The 21,207-nt window shown below is 45.5% G+C and overlaps 1 protein-coding gene across 4 annotated transcripts in view; it reads right to left on the minus strand.

Annotated features, from left to right (window-relative positions):
• Positions 1-10,980: 10,980 nt before the first annotated feature.
• LOC144480877 (uncharacterized) overlaps positions 10,981-21,207 on the minus strand; it is a 28,202-nt gene continuing 17,975 nt past the window's right edge. The window contains exons 2-3 of one of the 4 annotated variants that reach the window (XM_078200505.1): positions 16,260-16,492; positions 10,981-12,967 (exon numbers count right to left, since the gene is read on the minus strand). In XM_078200505.1, coding sequence (XP_078056631.1) covers positions 12,052-12,967; positions 16,260-16,261 — 918 coding nt within the window. In that variant the 5' untranslated portion in view covers positions 16,262-16,492 and the 3' untranslated portion in view covers positions 10,981-12,051. Of the gene's footprint in view, positions 12,968-13,170; positions 13,324-16,259; positions 16,493-21,207 lie in introns of those variants that run through there. The other 3 variants (XM_078200504.1, XM_078200507.1, XM_078200506.1) reach the window with 3 other exon arrangements.

Below are 21,207 nucleotides of genomic sequence, written 5' to 3' on the forward strand. Positions count from 1 at the left end.
GGGCTAGGTTGATTGGCCATGCTAAATTGCCCCTTAGTGTCCCAGGATGCATAGGTTAGAGGGTAAATATGTAGGGATATGGGGATAGGGCCTGGGTGGGATTGTGGTTGGTGCAGACTCGATGGGCCGAATGGCCTCTTTCTGCATTGTAGGATTCCATGCTCCAATCGTGGGAAGGGATTCACTCAGTTCTGCTCCCTACTCTCTCACCAGCAAGGTCACACTGGGGAGAGGCCATTCATCTGCTCCGTGTGTGGGAACGGATTCACTACCCAATTCCAGCTGCTGAGACATCAGTAAGTACATACGGAGCTGAAACCTTTTCAATGTCCGGACCGCGAAAAGTGCTTTAAAAGTTCAGAGAGCCTCATGCTCCAAAGAACAGTACAGCACAGGAACAGGCTCTTCAGCCCTCCAAGCCTGCGCCGATCACGTTTACCTATCTAGACCAACCGCTTATATCCCTCTATTCCCCGTTTGTTCATTTGTCTCTCAAGATAAGTCTTAAATGTGGCTAACATAACTCAACCACCTCACTTGGCAGTGCATTCCAGGCCCCCGGCACCCTCTGTGCAAAAAAAAACTTCTTCCGCACATCTCCACTGAACCTTCCCCCCTTATCTTGAACTTGTGCCCCCTTATGATTGTCATTTCTGCCCTGGGAAAAATCTTCCAACAGTTCACCCTATCGATATCGCTCATAATTTTATAAACTATCAAGTCACCCCTCAGCCTTCGTCTTTCCAGGGAGATCAATCCCATTTTATTCAATCTCTCCTCATAGCTAATACCCTCCATACCAGGCAACATCCTGGTAAACCTTTTCTGTATTCTCGCCAAAACCTCCATGTCCTTCTGGTAGTGTGGTGACCAGAATTGGACACAGTGTTTCAAGTGTGGCCTAACCAACATTTTATACAACTGTAACATAATTTGCCAACTTTTATACTCAATGCCCCATCTGATGAAGGCAAGCATGCCATATGCCTTCTTCACCACCTTTTCCACCTGTGCTGCCATGTCTAAGGATCTGTGGACCTGTGCTCCAAGATCTCTGTGTCTATGCTCCTGATTGTTCTGCCATTTATTTTATAGCTCCCACCTCAACTGGATCAAACAAAATACATTACCTCACATTTGTCCAGATTAAATTCCATCTGCCATTTCTCCGCCCAATTTTCCAGCCGATCTTTATCCTGCTGTATTCTCTAACAATGTTCATCACTATCCGCAACTCCGCCAATCTTAGTATCATCCGCAAACTTGCTAATCAGACCAGCTATGTTTTCTTCCAAGTCATTTATATATATTACAAACAGCAGAGGTCCCAGCACTGATCCCTGCAGAACACCACTCGTTACAGACCTCCATTCAGAAAAACACCCTCCACTGCTACCCTTTGTCTTCTATGGCCAAGCCAGTCCTGAATCCATTTTGCTGGTTCACCCCTGATCCCGTGAGATTTAATCTTTTGCACCAGCCTGCTATGAGGGACCTTGTCAAATGCTTCACTAAAGTCCATGTAGATAACATTGATATCCTTACCTCATCAAATATTTTTGTCACCCCCTCAAAAACCTCAATTAAATTAGTGAGACATGACCTCCCACATACAAAACCATGCTGTTTGTTGCGAGCAAGACCATTAAGTTCCAAATGTGTATGGATTCTATTCCTAAGAATTTTCTCAAACAATTTCACCATCACTGACGTCAAGCTCACTGGTCTATAATTACCTGGGTTATCTTTGCTACCCCTCTTAAATAACGGGACAACATAGAAACATAGAAAACAACAGCACAAACAGGCCCTTCGGCCCACAAGTTGTGCCGAACACATCCCTACCTTCTAGACCTACCTATAACCCTCCATCCTATTAAGCTCCATGTACTCATCCAGGAGTCTCTTAAAAGACCCTATTGAGTTTGCCTCCACCACCACTGATGGCAGCCAATTCCACTCGCCCACCACTCTCTGTGTGAAAAACTTACCCCTAACATTTCCCCTGTACCTACCCCCCAGCACCTGAAACCTGTGTCCTCTCGTAGCAGCCATTTCCACCCTGGGAAAAAGCCTCTGAGAGTCCACCCGATCTATGCCTCTCAACATCTTATACACCTCGATTAGGTCTCCTCTCATCCTTCGTCTCTCCAAGGAGAAAAGACCGAGCTTCCTCAGCCTATCCTCATATGGCATGCCACTCAATCCAGGCAACATCCTTGTAAATCTCCTCTGCACCCTTTCAATCTTTTCCACATCCTTCCTATAGTGAGGTGACCAGACCTGAGCACAGTACTCTAAGTGGGATCTGACGAGGGTCTTATATAGCTGCATCATTATCCCCGGACTCCTAAACTCAATCCCTCGATTGATAAAGGCCAGCACATCATACGCCTTCTTAACCACCTCCTCCACCTGCGGGGCCGATTGTAGAGTCCTATGGACCCAGACCCCAAGGTCCTTCTGATCCTCTACCGTACTAAGAGTCTTTCCCTTTATATTGTACTCCTTCATCCCATTTGACCTACCAAAATGGACCACAATGCATTTATCGAGGTTGAAGTCCATCTGCCACTTCTCCGCCCAGTCTTGCATCCTATCTATGTCCCTCTGTAACTTCTGACATCCCTCCAGACTATCCACAACCCCACCAACCTTCGTGTCGTCGGCAAACTTACCAACCCATCCCTCCACTTCCTCATCCAGGTCATTTATGAAAATGACAAAGAGCAAGAGTCCCAGAACAGATCCCTGGGGCGCACCACTGGTGACCGACCTCCATTTAGAAAAAGACTCATCTATACCCACTCTCTGCCTCCTTTGGGCAAGCCAGTTCTGGATCCACCGGGCAGCAGCCCCTTGGATCCCATGCCCTCTCACTTTTTCTAGAAGCCTTGCATGGGGGACCTTATCGAACACCTTGCTAAAATCCATATAAACCACATCTACCGCCTTCCCTTCGTCAATGTGTTTCGTCACATTTTTGAAGAACTCCACCAGACTCGTAAGGCACGATCTGCCCTTGACAAAGCCATGCTGAGTATTCTTGAGCATAGTAAACCTCTCTAAATGCTCATATATCCTGTCCCTCAGGATCTTCTCCATCAGTTTACCAACCACTGAGGTTAGACTCACCGGTCGGTAATTTCCTGGGCTATCCCTATTCCCCTTCTTGAAAATAGGAACCACATCCGCAATCCTCCAATCCTCTGGCACCTCTCCCGTTTCCATCGATGACGCAAAGATCATCGCCAGAGGCTCTGCAATCTCCTCCCTCGCCTCCCACAGTAACCTGGGGTATATCCCATCTGGACCCGGTGACTTATCTATCTTGATGCCATTCAAAGATTCCAGCACAGCTTCTTTCTTAAAGTCCACATACTCAATCCTTTCAGTCCACCGCACGCCCACAGTACATCCACCCAGGTCCTTCTCCTCTGTGAAAACCGAGGCAAAATACTCATTGAGCACCTCTGCCACTTCTACTGGTTCCGTACAGACTTTCCCGCCTTCACCTTTTATAGGCCCTATTCCGTCACGTCTCATCCTTTTACTCTTCACATATTTTTAGAATGCCTTAGGGTTCTCCTTAACCCTACCTGCCAGGGCCTTCTCGTGAACCCTTCTAGCTCTCCTAATTTCTTTCTTTAGTCCCTTCCTACACTCTTCTAAATCCTTATCTTCGCCAAGCTCTCTGAGCCTTTTGTACGCTTTCCTTTTCTTCTTGACTAGGTCCCGCAAAGCTCTCGTGCACCACGGTTCCTTTAACCGACCAACACCTCCCTGTCTGCTCGGAATGTTGTCCTGTCGAACTCTAGACAGACATTCCTTGAAAAACTGCCACCTCCCTTCAGTACATTTCCCCGAGAATACCTCCTTCCAATTTACTCCTCTAATTTGCTGTCTAATGTCTTCATATTTCCCCTTACTCCATATAAACACTTTCCTAGCTTGCCTGATCCTCTCTTTTTCCAATGCAAGCCTAAAGGAGATAGAGTTATGATCGCTATCCCCAAGATGCTCTCCCACTGAGAGATCTGACACCTGTCCATCTTCATTGGTCAGTATCAGATCAAGTACAGCCTCTCCTCTTGTAGGCTTGTCCACATGCTGTGTCAGGAAACCCTCCTGAACACACCTAATGAACTCTTCCCCATCCAATCCCCTTACCCTAGGGATATTCCAATCTATGTTTGGGAAATTAAAGTCTCCCATCACAACAACTCTGCTATTACTGCAACTCTCCAGGATCTGTTTCCCTATCTGCTCCTCCACCTCCCTGTTACTATTGGGCGGCCTATAGAAAACTCCCAGCAAAGTGACCGGTCCCTTCCCACTCTGAACTTCCACCCACAGAGACTCGGTGGACAATCCCTCCACAGCATACACCTTCTCTACAGCTGTGACACTATCCCTGATCAGCAGTGCCACCCCACTCCCTCTCTTGCCTCCCTCCCTGTCCTTCCTGAAACATCTGAATCCCGGCGCCTGGAGTATCCAGTCCTGTCCCTGAGACATCCAAGTCTCCGTAATGGCCACCACATCATACTTCCAGGCATCGATCCACGCTGTGAGCTCATCCCCTTTATTCACTATACTCCTGGCATTAAAGTAAACATATCTCAATCCTTTGGTCTGAGCTCTCCCCTTCTCTATTCCCTGTCCATCCGCCCTCTTGCACTGCCTATAACCCTTCTCTGTTTGCGAGCTACCTTCCTCACTCTCAGTCACCTCATTTTGATCCCCTCCCCCCAACCTATCTAGTTTAAACTCTCCCCAGTAGCCTTAGCCAACCTTCCTGCCAGGATATTGGTCCCCCTGGGATTCAAGTGCCACCCGTTTTTTGTGTACAGGTCACACCTGCCCCTGAAGAGGTCCCAATGGTCCAGGAACCTGAATCCCTGCCGCCTGCACCAGTCCCTCAGCCACACATTCATCCTCCACCTCACTCCATTCCTGTCCTCACATTGGCTATCCTCCAGTTCTCTGGGACCTTAGCAGTGGCCAATGACGAAATGAAGATTTCTGTTAGATGCCTAGAAATTTCATCTCTTTTCTCCCTCAGTAATCTGGGATAGATGCCATCGAGCCCTAGGGAATTGTCTACCTTAATGCTTTTTAATTCACCTAACAATTGCTCATTCGTAAAGATGACTTGTTCTAAAGGGTTTAGACACCCCTCCATGACATGATCAAATTGTTTCCCTCGAAGCCCAGCAATTTCACCTCTTGTCTCCATCAGTGATCTGGGATAGATGCCATCTGGCCCTGGGGATTTATCTACCTTAATGCTTTTTACTTCACCTCGTAATGGTGACTTGTGCTACCCTTCAGAGAAATCATCAATTGATCCCTTTCCTTTGTGAATACCAATGCAAAGTACTCATTAAGGATCTCATCCACTTCCTTTGGTTCCACACATAATTTCCTTCCTTTGTCCTTAAGGGGACCAACTCTTTCTCAAGCTACCCTCTTGTTCCTAATATATGTATAAAATGCCTTGGTATTCTCCCTAATCCTATCAGCCAAGGACATTTTGTGACCTCTTTTTGCCCTCCTAACTCCCTGTTTGAGCTATTTTTTACTTTTCCTGTATTCTTCAAATGCTTCATTTGTTTTTAGTTGCTTAGACCTCGTGTATACATCCTTTTTCTTTTTGACAAGACTCACAATTCCCTTGGTCATCCACGGTTTCTGGATCCTGCCTTTTCTTTCCTTCCTTTTCATTGGCATATGCCTATCCTGCATTCCGATCAACTGCTCCTTAAAAGACTCCCACATGCCAAATATGGATTTTCCCTCAAACAGTCTCTCCCAAACAACAGCCTCCAAATCCTGCCTGATCTGGTTGTAGTTAGCCTTCCCCCAATTTAGCACCTCCACCGTCGGACAATAATTGTCCTTTTCCATCAGTATCCGAAAGCTTATGGAATTGTGGTCACTGTTCACCACATGTTCCCCCACTGCAACTGTGATGACCTGGCCGGGCTCGTTCCCTAGTACGAGGTCTAGTATAGCCCCAACTCTAGTCGGACTATTCACATAACTATTCACAAAACACCTTCCTGGAAACACTTAACAAATTCCTCACCATCCGGATCCCTAGTCCTAAAGGATTTCCAGTCAATATGTGGAAAATTGAAGTCTCCCACTACACCAACCCTATTACTTCTACATCTGTCCAGAATCTGCTTACATAACCGTTCCTCAACTTCCTGTGGCTGTTGGGAGGCCTGTAGTATACCCCCATCATAGTGACTGCCCCCTTCCTGTTTCTGTTCCATCAATGTGTTCACACTGATGAGAAACCATTCAGATGCTCTCACTGTGGGACTGGGTTTAGGTGGTCATCAAACCTCACGGAACACCAGCGCATTCACATTGGGGAGAGTCCGTTTATCTGCTGAGTATGGAAGAGATTCCCTGATTCATCAAGCCTGAGTAGACACCAGCGCATTCACACTGACCACAGACTGGGATGGGAACTTGGAGGTGATGGTGTTCACATACTGGTCCTTCTGCGTGGTGGAGTTTGAGGGTTTGGATGATTCTATCAATGTTCTTGTTGAGTTGTAGATCTATAAGAGCCCTCCTCTTTATCCTTGCCTCTCCCAACTCCTTCTCTATTTTCTCCCAGAGATATTGTAGAGGGATGGATATCAACTAGCTTGTCAGACTAATTTGCTGGAATTTTTTGAGGATATAACAAGTGCAGTTGACAGAGGGGAACCGGTGGATGTGGTGTAATTAGATTTCCAGATAAGGTGCCTCACAAAAGGTTGCTGTATAAGATAAAGGTACATGGAGTTGGGGGTAAAGTGCTAGCGTGGATTGAGGATTGGCTATCTAACAGAAAGCAGAGAGTCGGAATAAATGGGTGCTTTTCCAGTTGGCAATCAGTGACTAGTGGCGTGCCGCTGGGATTGGTGCTGGGTCCTCAACTGTTTACCATATACATAGACGAGGGATATAGAGGGATATGGACCAAATGCCCACATTTGGTCCATATCCCTCTATATCCATCGTATCCATGTAACTGTCTCAATGCTTTTTTAAAAGACAAAATTGTACCTGCCTCTACTACTATCTCTGGCAGCTCGTTCCAGACACTCACCACCCTCTGTGTGAAAAAATTGCCCCTCTGGACACTTTTGTATCTCTCCCCTCTCACCTTAAACCTGTGTTCTCTAGTTTTAGACTCCCCTACCTTTGGGAAAAGATACTGACTATCTATCTTGTCTATGCCCATCATTATTTTATAGACCTCTATAAGATCACCCCTCAGCCTCCTACGCTCCAGAGAAAAAAGTCCCAGTCTATCCAGCCTCTCCTTAGAACTCAATCCATCAAGTCCTGGTGGCATCCCAGTAAATCAATTCTGCACTCTTTCTAGTTTAATAACATGCTTTCTATAATAGGGTGACCAGAACTGCACACAGTATTCCAAGTGTGGCCTTACCAATGTCCCGTACAACTCCAACAAGATGTCCCAACTCCTGTATTCAATGTTCTGACTGATGAAACCAAGCATGCCGAATGCCTTCTTCACCACTCTGTCCACCTGTGACTCCACTTTCAAGGAGCTATGAACATGTACCCGTAGATCCCTTTGTTCTGTAACTCTCCCCAACGCTCTACCATTAACTGAGTACGTCCTGCCCTGGTTCAATCTACCAAAAAGCATCATCTCACATTTGTCTAAATTAAACTCCATCTGCCATTTGTCAGCCTACTGGCCCAATTGATCAAGATCCCGTTGCAATTGGAGATAACTTTCTTCACTGTCCACTATGCCACCAATCTTGGTGTCATCTGCAAACTTCCTAACCATGCCACCTATATACTCATCCAAATCATTAATATAAATGAAAGATAACAGTGGACCCAGCACAGATCCCTGAGGCACACCGCTGGTCACAGGCCTCAGTTTGAAACACAACCCTCTATAACCACCCTCTGGCTTGTCAAGAAGCCAATTTTGTATCCATTTAGATACCTCACCCTGGATCCCCCATGAGATTTAACCTTATGCAACAGTCCGGAAAATGTGCTGGTGAGGTGGATTGGCCATGATAAATTCTCCCTCAGCATACCCGAACAGGCGACAAAGTGTGGCAACTAGGGGATTTTCACAGTAACTTCATTGCAGCGTTAATATAAGCCTACTTGTGACAGATAATTAAACTTTAAACTTTAAAACTAACTTTAAGTGGAAAGACCTATCACTTGTTTATCCTGTCACTCATCTGAATCCGATGAGGTCAGCCCCCATTCCTTGTTGGCATAACCTGCCACATTTGAACAAGTGTTAACAATGTTTAAGTTTGAACTGAGGAATTACTTTACTGTTCCGTGTGTGGATGAGGGTTCAGCCGACCATCTGACCTGTCAAGACATAAACACAGTCGAACTGGTAATGTGGGGACTGTGGGAAAGGATTCAATTACCCAATTGGCATTTTGTAGATTAATTTGCTATTTCCAACAACCTGGCTAAGGAAGTTTACAACATCTTTTAAATATAAAATAAATTGTTCGAAGACCCACTTTTGTTAACAAGTTATCCATGTTTTGGGATTCGAACTTCAGCCTTTCAGCCCGATTCACTGAGCTCGTTGTGAGAAGTCTGTTCAATTGTTAAAGTTAAGCTTTCTCTTCTTACTATTAATTATTGATAATTACTGTTAATTGACACATTGCTTTTGATCTTTCTGACTTGTTAACTTTCTACCTTCAGTGGTTTAATTTATCTTTTGAATTCATCATCTAAAGTGTTCATGCTTTCTTAGTCTTGTTGAATCTGTATTGATTTACAATTTATTGAAAACAATCTTCACCCCATAAATCGACTAAATTGCCATGAAGTGGCAACTGTCACAGAGACCAGTGTCTGTAACAGGTTGGACAGTGAGGGGAATTAGGTTGTATATCATAGAAACCTTACAGTGCAGAAGGAGGCCATTTGGCCCATCGAGTCTGCACCGACCACAATCCCACCCAGGCCCTACCCTCACATATTTTACCCGCTAATCCCTCTAACCTACGCATCTCAGGACTGGGGAAAATGAGCACATTCTTCATCAGAATAATGATCTTTTAATATTCCATGTGAAACAAATTGTATAAGAATCTCAAATCCACCTCTGCATGTCATTGGGTCAGGGAAACTGTTAGTTTTCACACACTATACATGGACACTGCAGAAACTCCTACATCTAATTTAGTATTGATTTTCCTAACACAAGAGTTTTCAAAAGAGAATTGGACAATGATTCGAAAAGGAGAAAACTCAGGATTATTTAGAAACAGAAAGAAGTTGTTACTAACCGTGTAATCATAGAAGAAATCATAGAAACCCTACAGTGCGGAAGGAGGCCATTCGGCCCATCGAGTCTGCACCGACCACAATCCCACCCAGGCCCTACCCCTACATATTTTACCCGCTAATCCCTTTAACCTACGCATCCCAGGACTCTAAGGGGCAATTTGTTTAACCTAGCCAATCAACCTAACCCGCACATCTTTGGACTGTGGGAGGAAACCGGAGCACCCGGAGGAAACCCACGCAGACACGAGGAGAATGTGCAAACTCCACACAGACAGTGACCCGAGCCGGGAATCGAACCCGGGACCCTGGAGCTGTGAAGCAGCAGTGCTAACCACTGTGCTACCGTGTAGATCTTTGATAAAAGCTGGCATGGGAGCGATGGATCGAATGGCCTCTTAATGAGCTGTGTCATTTTACAATTCCATTGTTAGATCAATGTCTCTACAGCATCCTGAAATATCTCAGCCCAATTATAACCATGAGAAAGAAGATCTTGAATTTCAACATGACTACACAGTTCGACAGTTTCTCTGGAAGTCACTTTGACTGCAGTGTAGTATTTTTGTTGTGTGGGGGAAGTGTGACAGCGACTATTCACTTGCTCTGTGTGCGGGAAGAGATTTGGTCATTCCTCCAATTCCTGGAGGCACAAGTGAGTTCACAACTAAGTAATTGTTAGTTGGGTTTTGCTGTTAATCATATCCTGGGCTGAACATTGTTCATTGTGGTCTGTCCTGTTAATATTAGTAAACTGCATCCCAGTTACATGTATTAATATTCAGCCAAAAATTCAAATAAATCAGCTGTGTGTCAGAAATCAGGCTGTCAAGTCTTGTTAATGTCCCTAAAGCATGTTCCTTTTGAAGGTCTCTCCCATCTCCTCCATCCTCACCTCCGACAAGTGTGAGGAGCTCATGGAGCTTCTTTGTCACTAAGATTGAGACAGTCCCAATAGCTGTCTCTGCTGCTTCCCTCCCTTCCGCTAATGCAGCCAGACAAACTGTCTCTAAAGATCCCCCTTGTCTGAGCTCTGAACCCACATCTTTCTCCAGTTTCTCTCCATTTCCCCTGTGCTCACCTTGTCCATGAGCCCCACCGCCTGCTCCATCGATCCCATTCCGGCTAAACTACTGTTCCCCCATTCTGATGGTCACTGATATGTTCATGTTGTTCTCTCTCAACTTCCAATTCTTTGACATCTCCCGTCTTTTCTCCTGTGTCAACCTAATTCATAGATGTCATAGAAACCCTACAGTACAGAAAGAGGCCATTCGGCCCATCGAGTCTGCACCGACCATAAACCCACCCAGGTCCTCCCCCCATATCTCGACATATTTACCCACTAATCCCTCCAACTTATGCATCGCACGACACTAAGGGGCAATTCTTAGCATGGCCAATCAACCTAATCCGCACATCTTTGGACTGTGGGAGGAAACCGGAGCACCCGGAGGAAACCCACGCAGACACAAGGAGAATGTGCAAACTCCACACAGACAGTGACCCAAGCCGGGAATCGAACCCAGGTCCCTGGAGCTGTGAAGCAGCTTGCGGCTGAACATCCTCATTCCTGCCTTTCTCTCTCTGACTATTCCAAAACTATCTGACCCCTCTCACCCTCCAGCCATGGTAAATCCAGAACATATTGCTGTTTTTCAAATTTACCAGGGGATGTGACAAAGGCACGACTTGTTGTCCATCCTGATTGTACTTTGAACTGAGTTTCTTGCTCAGTCATTTCAGAAGGCAGTTGGGAGTCAACCACATTGCTGTAGGTCTGGAGTCACATGTAGGCCAGACCAGGTAAGGACATCCTTCCCTCATATGGATTGGTGAACCAGATGTGTTTTTACAACAATCAAAGTTGGTCAGCATCATTGGAACAAGCTTTCAGTTCCAGATTTATTTGTTGAATGGGTGGCACAGTGGTTAGCACTGCTGCCTCACAGTGCCGGAGACCCGGAATTGATTCCAGACTGACAGAAATACAGGGCATTATAATTCACAGAACACAAGAGTTACACACAATACAATGAATCACTGCACAACAAGCATAAAGACAGCAAGAACAGGGATAGGTGTTTCATAGAAATAATATCTAAAATAATCACTGACTTGTAACACCAAAAGCAGCAAGGAGTGGATCAAGAATATTTTGTAAATTATAAATCATCCACAGAATCTGAAGCTCATTTGGAATATTCCAGAACCTGATCTCATTGCTGTGAAATCCAATGTTCGATGTTTATACAAGAGACCACACTCTGTCAAACACTGAAATACACAATGATAGCATCGCCTACAAAAAGGTAGAGGAAAGTTTCCAGTGAGACAATTAAACTATACATGATACACACATACAAACTATACATTATTAGATAGGAAAGGGCCACCTTCCTCCTGAAACAAATAAAATGACTCCAATGTACATGGTGCAGTCTTTTGTTTAATTCATTCATGGGATGAGGGCATCACTGCTTAGGACAGAATTCGTTGTCCAGCCCCAATCGCCCTTTGAGAAGTGGTGCTGACCTACCTTCTTGAACCGCTGTGATGTATTTTTGATAGTGATTAACAGCAATATCCAGTCACTGTAATTGCTTGTGAACTCAATGGTGTCTCAGTAGCGCAAAATGACTGAGTGAATCCCTGCCCACACACAGGATAGCTGACTGTTCTCTCGGAAGTATGAGCATGATGCTGTCTCAGTAAATTAAACAAACGTTAGGGCAATTGAGCAGCCCTTTCCCGAGTGTGAACTTGCTGGTGTCTCAGCAGGTTGGACGACTGAGTGAAGCCCTTTCCACAAACAGAGCAAGAGAATGGTCTCTCTCCAGTGTGACTGCGCTGGTGTACCAGGAGGTCATTTGATCGTCTGAACCGTGCCTCACAGTGGCGACATCCAAATGGTCTCACATCAGTGTGAATACGTTGATGGGACATCACATCCTGGGAACTTCTATAGGACTTCCCGCAGTTTATACACTGAAACAATCTCTCGGCTGTGTGAACATGCTGGTGTCTCAGTAGGTAGGATGACCTAGTATATCCCTTCCCACACTCGGAGCAGATGAACGGTCGCTCCCCAGTGTGAACTCGCTGGTGTGTCAGCAGGTCAAATGATCGAGTGAATCTCTTCCCACACTTGGAACAGATAAATTGCTTCTCCTGATTGTGGAGTCTCTTGTGTGTCTGCAGGTTTGTTGAACTAATGAACTCCATCCCACATTCGCTGCAGGTGAATGGTCTCTCCCCGGTGTGAACTCTTGTGTGTGTCTGCAGGTTGGTTGAACTAATGAATCCCATCCCACACTCAGAGCAGGTGAACGGTCTCTCGCCAGTATGAATTCGCAGATGTGTTTGGAGAGCAGATGACTGAGTGAATCCCCTCCCACACTTGGGGCAGATGAATGGTCTCTCCCCAGTGTGAGTGCGTTGATGAGTTTCCAGGTCAGAGGGATAATTGAATCCCACCCCACAGTCTGCACATTTCCACGGTTTCTCCACAATATGAACACTGTTTCCTTCCATGTTCAAAATGCAACGATATTCAGGTCCTGATGCATGAGTGACTCTTGTCAGATTTTGAAGTGTAGTTTGGACTGCGCTTCCCATCTGCAAATCCTCTTCCTGAAATATCCTGCATTAAAAAAGATCAATCAGTATCAGTTCAGGATATAAATTGAGAAGCAACGAACATTTATCTTGGGTTGAGTTTTGTGTTTGTAAATGCTCTCCTTCTAAGCCCCTGTAAAAGGAATGAGGACCGCAAAAACATTTTGCGCTTTATATTTATAAATATATTTTACATTATTTTTATATGTAATATATATTATATAATACTTTTATATTATATTCTTGCGCTTTATATTTATACATCCTCACGAAGTCTCTCCGCCCACCCTCCGGACCTATCGCTCCCTCCCACTCGCCGCTATTTACACTCACTGATCACCCATCCCAAAGAGCTCCATCGCCATTATTCACACTGCGCATGCTCCACTCCCAGCCCCGCCTCTTATTCACTGTGACTGGCTGGAGGACCAGCCGCTCCCGATCGGTCCTCCAGCTCCGCCCCCTCTCTTCCTATTGGTCCAGAACAGCCGTCAATCAGCCGAGAGGGTGGCAGCAGCAGCAGAGGCAGCTGGATGGGATTGTCTCGATCTTAGTGACAAAGAAGCTCCATGAGCTCCTCACACTTGATGTTGGGGGTGAGGCGGGGAGAGGGAGAGACCTTCAAAAGGAACTAACTTGTGTTGGAGATATTTGAAAGTAGTAAGAAGTTTAACAACACCAGGTTAAAGTCCAACAGGTTTATTTGGTAGCAAAAGCCACACAAGCTTTCGGAGCTCTTAGCCCCTTCTTCAGGTGAGAAGAAGGGGCTAAGAGCTCCGAAAGCTTGTGTGGCTTTTGCTACCAAATAAACCTGTTGGACTTTAACCTGGTGTTGTTAAACTTCTTACTGTGTTTACCCCAGTCCAACGCCGGCATCTCCACATATTTGAAAGACCAGACCTTCCGTATTAACATAAAGCTGATCTATTTGATTTTATCAACAGCATTAAAACCTATCTTGGGCTGGACTTTAGCAACATCACAGAAGTCCCCATTAAACATGGTTCTGTTCTGAGTGTGATTAGCAGTAAAATCCAATCACTGTAGTTACATGTGAACTCGCTGGTGGGTCAGCAGATTTGATGGATGATTGAGGGCAGTTGAATGTCTTTCCCCAGTGTGAATATGTTGGTGTATCAGCAGGCACAGTGGTCAGCACTGCTACCTCACAGTGCTAGGGACCCGGGTTTGATTCCCGGCTTGGGTCACTGTCTGTGTGGATTCTGCACATTCTCCTCGTGTCTGCGTGGGTTTTCTCACGATTCTAAAAGACATGCTGGTTAGGTGCAATCACCATGCAAAAATTCTCCCTCAGTGTACCCGAACAGGTGCTGGAGTGTGGCGACTAGGGATAACTTCACTGCAGTGTTAAAGTAAGCCTACTTGTGACACGAATGAATAAAATGAAAAAAAAACTTTGGTTGGATGTCTGAGTAAATCCTTCCCACACTCCAAGCAGATTAATCTGACAGAGGCTCATAATAATGTGATCCACCTTAATTAAATTTCACCTCGTCATCCTCTGTTACAAAGAACAGAACCCCAGCCTGTCCAGATTTTCCGCTTGTTCCTATCTCTCTTTCTCACGCCAAAACACATTCACGTGCATCAACATACTCATAGGCACATAGTTATTTACGCTGAAATAAACAAGCATGCTCACAGATTTGTACACTCGCATATCCATGCTAATTCATTAAATATATTCAAAACCGAGTAAGGCAGATTTCTGATTGACAAGGGAATCAAGGGCTAAGGAGGGACAGGGAAGCAAAGATAAGCTCACATTAGATCAGCCATGATCTTATCAACTGTAGGAGCGGCCTCAAGGGACAGAATGGCCGACTACTGTAATCTATTTCTTATGTTCTGCTTGAACTCAGCTTTGCAGGAACACCGCCTGTCACGCTCCATCACAATCGCTTCCTCTCTCTCTCTGCAACTCTCAGCCTATTTCCACCTTTCTCTGAAATTCTCTGTCCATCTCTATCCTCTCTCTGTTACTCTGTCCGGGCACAGTCTTTGCATACTTTTAAGACACTCCTGGATAGATTCTTGATTAATGAGGGGTAAAGGTTATCAGGGGTAGGCAGGAATGTGGGCTGTGGTTACGATCAGAACAGCCAAGATCTTATTGAATGGTGGAGCAGGCTCAAGAGCTGAGTGGCCTACTCATAATTCATATGTTTGTATACAGGGAGGGAATATCGACATTAAAAAGGCAGGACAGTGGAAGAACCACTCATAAGGAACTAACTTGTTTGAGATATTAAAAAGACAGGAAACTCCATTCAACATGAAGCTCATTTATTTTACTTGTATCCAGAACATTAAAACCTATCTTGGTGTAGTATTTATTAACATCACTGGAAACAGACCCCAATAAACATAGTTCTGTGCTGGGTATGATTAACAGCAAAATGCAATCACTGCAGTTACTTGTGAACTCGCTGGTGTTTCACAGATTTGATGGGTGATTCCCATACTCGGAGCAGGTCACGGGTCGCTCCACAGTGTGAATTCGCTGGTGAACAATGAGGTCTGATGATGTCTTGAACCCATTGCCACAGCGAGAGCATCTGAACGGTCTCTCAGTAGTGTGAACAAGTCGATGGGATATTAAGTTCCCAGAACTTTTAAAGCACCTTCCACAGTCTGGGCATTTCATAGAAACCCTACAGTGCAGAAGGAGGCCATTCGGCCCATCGAGTCTGCACCGACCACAATCCCACCCAGACCCTACCCCCATATCCCTACATATTTACCCACTAATCCCTCAAACCTACACATCTCAGGACTCTAAGGGGCAATTTTTAGCATGACCAATCAACCTAACCCGCACATCTTTGGACTGTGGAAGGAAACTGGAGCACCCGGAGGAAACCCATGCAGACATTTAAAAGGTCTCTCCTCAGCGTGAACTCGCTGGTGTCTCTGCATGCTGGAGGAATGACTGAATCTCTTCCCACACTTGGAACAGGTGAGTGGTCTCTCCCTAGTGGGAGTGCGCTGATGGACACTGAGGTCAGATGACCAACTGAACCCAGTCCCACAGTGAGAGCACCTGAAAGGTCTCTCGTCAGCGTGAATAGTTGATGGAGCATCAGCTCCCCGGAACTTTAAAAACACTTCCCACAGTCTGAACATTTAAAAGGTCTCATCAGTATGGATTCACTGGTGTGTCTGCAAGTGGGGTGACTTAGTGAATCCTTTCCCACATGTGGAGCAGGTGAAAGGTCTCTTCCCAGTGTGACTGTGCCAATGAGTTTCCAGCTCAAATGGATATTTGAATCCCTGCCCACAGTCCTCATATTTACATTGTTTCTCCCCAGTGTGACTGTATTTGTGTTTCGACAGCCCAGATGATTGGTTGAATCCTCGTCCACGCACACAACACGTGTACTGTTTCTCCCCACTGTGAATGGTGCTTTTTCCTTCCATGTTCAAAATCCAGTGTTATTCAGGTTACGATAAATTGGGCAACTCCATCAGAACCTGATGTGATGTTCGATTTTGGCTTTGTGACTGCAAATCCTCTGCTTTGAATATCCTTTGAAACAAATTTTAAGTAGAAAAAAGTGAGTGAGAGAGAACCACAAAATCTCAAAGGCAGGTTGTGAAATTGAGTTGAATGAATCTGGTAATTTGTGGGGCCGGCCCAAGGAAACAGTGACCACGAAAGCTGCTGGATTGTCATAAAACCCAACTGTTTCACTAATGTCCTTCAGAGAAGGGAACATGCCACCCAGTCTGGACCTAGACAAGACCGTGGCTGCACTGGGAGGAGTGAGAGTGTGACGGGGGAGTGGCAGAGGTTGAAGGAGAGGGAATTAATATATCTGCATCTCCATCAGAACCATAGAATCCCTACAGTGCTGAAGGAGGCTATTCAGTCCATTGAGTCTGCACCAATTGTCCAAAGGAGCATCCCACTCGTTTTTTTAAATTTGATTTTGATTTGATTTATTATTGTCACAATGTATTAGCATACAGTGAAAAGTATTGTTTCTTGTGCGCTATACAGACAAAGCATACTGTTTATAGAGAAGGAAATGAGAGAGTGCAGAATGTAGTTTCAAAGTCATAGCTAGGGTGTAGAGAAAGATCAACCTAATGAAAGGTAGGTCCATTCAAAAGTCTGATGGCAGCAGGAAAGTAGCTGTTCTTCAGTCTGTTGCTGCGTGACCTGACTTCTGTATCTTTTTCCCGACAGAAGAAGGTGGAAGAGAGAATGTCCGGGGTGAGTGGGGTCCTTAATTATGCTGGCTGCTTTGCTGAGGCAGCGGGAAGTGTAGACAGAGTCAATGGATGGGAGGCTGGTTTGCGTGATGGATTGGGCTACATTCATGACCTTTTGTAGTTTCTTGCGGTCCTGGGCAGAGCAGGAGCCATACAAAACTGTGATACAACCAGAAAGAATGCTTCCTATGGTGCATCTGTAAAAGTTGATGAGAGTTGTAGCTGACATGCCAAATTTCCTTAGTCTTCTGAGAAAGTAGTGGCGTTGGTGGCATTCTTAATTACAGAGTCGGCATGAGGGGACCGGGACAGGTTGTTGGTGATCTGGACACGCTTGAAGCTCTCAACCCTTTCTACTTTGTCCCCGTTGATGTAGACAGGGGCATGTTCTCCTTTATGCTTTCTGAAGTCAATGGCAATCTCCTTCATTTTGTTGAGACTCAGGCCCTTTCCTGTAACCCCATGTATTTACCCGACAAATTCCCCTAACCTATACATCTTGGGACGCTAAGGGGCAATTTAGCAAGGCCAATCCACCTTCCCTTCACATCATGGACTGTGGGAGGAAACCAGAAAGCCGGAAGAAACCCAAGCAGATACAGGGGAATGTACAGACTCCACACAGTCACCCAAGGCCAGAAATGCGAACCCGGATCCCTGGCGCTATGAGTCAGCAGTGCTAACCACTGTGACACCCTTTGATAGAACCTCTGGAACCCTCAACCTCCATTTCCTCGGAGCAGGAGATGTGAACAGCATCAACTCCAAGTTCCACTTCAAGTCGCACACTGTCTCAGGCTGGACCAGGCAGTTCAAACTAATGGGTTCACATTTGATCACAAGACCTGCTTCCAAGCAGATCTCCTCAGCATCATTAAGACCACCTATTTCCACCTCAGTAACATAACCCAACTCCACCTCAGTCTCAACTCACCTGCTGCTGAAACTCTCATCCATTTCTTGGCTACCTCTTCATGTCGCGGCCCTAATGCACACCCAGCCGGCCTCACACATTCAGCCTCCATGTAATCTTGAGGTCATCCAAAACTCTGCAGCCTGTGTGTTTACTTTCACCAAGTCTTATTCACCCATCACCCCTCTGCTCACTGACCTACAAAGATTCCTGGTTAAGAAACACCTGACTTTTGAAATTCTCATCCTTGTTTTCCTCACTGACTGTGACCCTCTCTTACTCTGAAATCTCCCTCAGCCACAAACTCTGAGATCTCTACACTCATCTCATTCCAGCCTCCTGAACATTCCTGATTTCAAACACTGGGTGATCGTTCTTTCATTTGTCTGGGGCACAGGTTCTGGAATTTCCTCCTCAAACCTCTCCACCTCACTTTCTCGATAAAATCTCCCTCTTTGTCCAAGCTTTTGTTCACCTGTCCTAATATCTCCTTCTGTGACTCAGTGTTAACTGTTACTTTGTCACATATCTGTGAAATTAATTGGAAAAAGTTTTATTACGTTGAAGGCACGATATAAATTGTCACTGACCTGGATATGTATCAATGATCTGCCTCATCAATAAGACATTCTAACTCAAAAGGGTGAAGCATTTTGATGGACAAGTTGTTCCCATTCCATCATTAGAACACTACATTCCGCTCTCTCATTTCCTTCTCTATGAACAGTATGCTTTGTCTGTATAGCGCGCAAGTAACAATACTTTTCACTGTATGCTAATACATGTGACAATAATAAATCAAATCAAATCATTGAAAAGATTGAAGCCCTCAGTAAACATGGCAACCACACACACGCTCTGTTGCACATTGTCCATTGGAAACACAACGATGGCTGCCACACATGCGCTCTCTCGCTCATTGCCCCTCACAAATATGGTGGCTGTTAACTCGGACCTGTTTCCTGGTACCAAAAGAGAAAATGCTAGAAAATCTCAGCAGGTCTGGCAGCATTTGTAAGCTCCTGTGGTGAGAATAGAGCACTTTCTGAGCCGCAGCAGATGCTGGGTAAATAATTTGTCATTTTACAAACTCTACCCCGTCTAAACCTTTAACAGTATGCGAGTCCCAATCTATATGTGGAAAATTAAAATCCCCTACTATCACAACTTTGTGTTTCTTGCAGTTGTCAGCTATCTCTCCGCTGATTTGCTCCTCCAATTCTCGCTGACTATTGGGTGGTCTATAATACAAGCCCATTAATGTGGTCATACCTTTCCTGTTTCTCAGCTCCACCCATAGGGCCTCTGTAGACAAGCTCCCTAATCTATCCTGCCTGAGTACCGCTGTAACATTTTCCCTGACCAACAATGCCACCCCCCCACCTTTTATCCCTCTGCCTCTATCCCGCCTGAAACATTGGAACCCTGGAACATTGAGCTGCCAGTCCTGCCCCTCCTGTAGCCAAGTTTCACTAATGGCTATAATGTCATATTTCCACGTGTCTATCCACGCCTTCAGCTCATCTGCCTTCCCTACAATACTCCTGGCATTGAAATAGACACACCTCAAAAAATTATTTCCACCACACTCTACCCTTCCATTTGTGATTTTGCTTGAACTAACCTGTCTTTTTACCCCTGCTCCACTATCTGCTCTGGCACTCTGGTTCCCACCCCCCTGCAAATCTAGTTTAAACTAGATGGAGGTTTGCTCTTTAAAAATTTTCAGCTTTTCAAACGCTGTTAATCTTAGAATTTTCTGATCCTGAGGTCTCATCTGGTTCTGATGATGAGTTTATTTCATCAGAACTAATTTCAGTTTCAGAATGGTAAGCTTCCTTTTTATTTGTATGTTTAATTGTTCTCTGTTTGTTGTTTTCCTGATCTGTATTTTGAAGATTTTGTTCTTTTTCCCTGGACTCTTTTACTAATCGATTTCTTGATGTAGCGGCCAAAACACTAGCAAATCTCCCTGCAAGTATATTGGTCCCCTTGTAGTTTAGGTGTAACCCGTCTCTCTTGTACAGGTCCCACCTGCCCCAGAAGAGGTCCCAATGATCCAAGAATTGGAAACCCTGCCCCCTGCACCAGTTCCTCAGCCACGTGTTTATCCGCCCAAGCATCCTACTCCTGCCCTCACTGGCATGTGGCTCAGGTAGCAATCCTGAGATTACTACCCTCGGGGTCCTGCTTTTTAACTTCCTTCCAAGCTCTTTGTACTCACTCTTTAGGACCTCCTCACTCTTCCTTCCCACGTCATTGGTACCGACATGTACCACAACATCTGGCTGATCACCTTCCCTCTTTCGAACGCTGTGCACGCGATCAGAGACATCGCTGACCTTGGCACCTGGGAGGCAACAAACCATGCGGGAGTCTCTGTCCCGACCACAGAACCTCCGGTCCGTACCTCTGACCATCGAGTCCCCTATCACTACTGCTCTCCTCTTCTTCATCCCACCCTTTTGCGCTGTAGAACCAGACTCAGTATCAGAGTTCCGGCTGTCGCAGGTTGTCCCAGGTAAAGCATCTGCCACAACAGTATCCAATTCAGTATACCTGTTGTGGAGGGGTATGTCCACAGGGGAACCCTGCTCTGCCTGACCTTTCACACTGCCATTTCCTCTCCTTACAGTAACCCAATTTCCTGTGCTCTGCTGCTTAGGTGTAACTATCTCCCTAAAGCTACTGTCTATATACGTCTCATTCTCCCGAATTAGATGGAGGTCATCAAGCTCATTCTCCAGTTCCCTAACACGCTTTGCTAGCAGCTGCAGCTGAATGCATCTTTTGCAGGTGCTGTCGTCAGGGATACCGGAGGTCTCCCTGATCTCCCACATCCTGCAAGAGGAGCATTCCAACATCTTGCCTGGCATATTTTTTTTACTCTGGGGAAATACGGGAAGAAACTTTCTGGAAAAGAAAAAAAATAACCTACTCTCGCCTCTGCCTGTTCTCGCCGAAGCCTGTTTTGAGCCAAAGCCCTTCAGTTCTCACTCTGTCCCCTGCTCACTCTGCTGCCCGCTAACGACGCCGCCCGCTCAAAGGTGCAGCCTACTTTTAAACCCTCCAAAACCTTCCCAGGCTGCTGCTGGGCCTATTTCCTGTTTTGA

This window comes from Mustelus asterias, chromosome 30, assembly GCF_964213995.1.
Source record: "Mustelus asterias chromosome 30, sMusAst1.hap1.1, whole genome shotgun sequence".
Taxonomy (NCBI): Eukaryota; Metazoa; Chordata; class Chondrichthyes; order Carcharhiniformes; family Triakidae; genus Mustelus; species Mustelus asterias.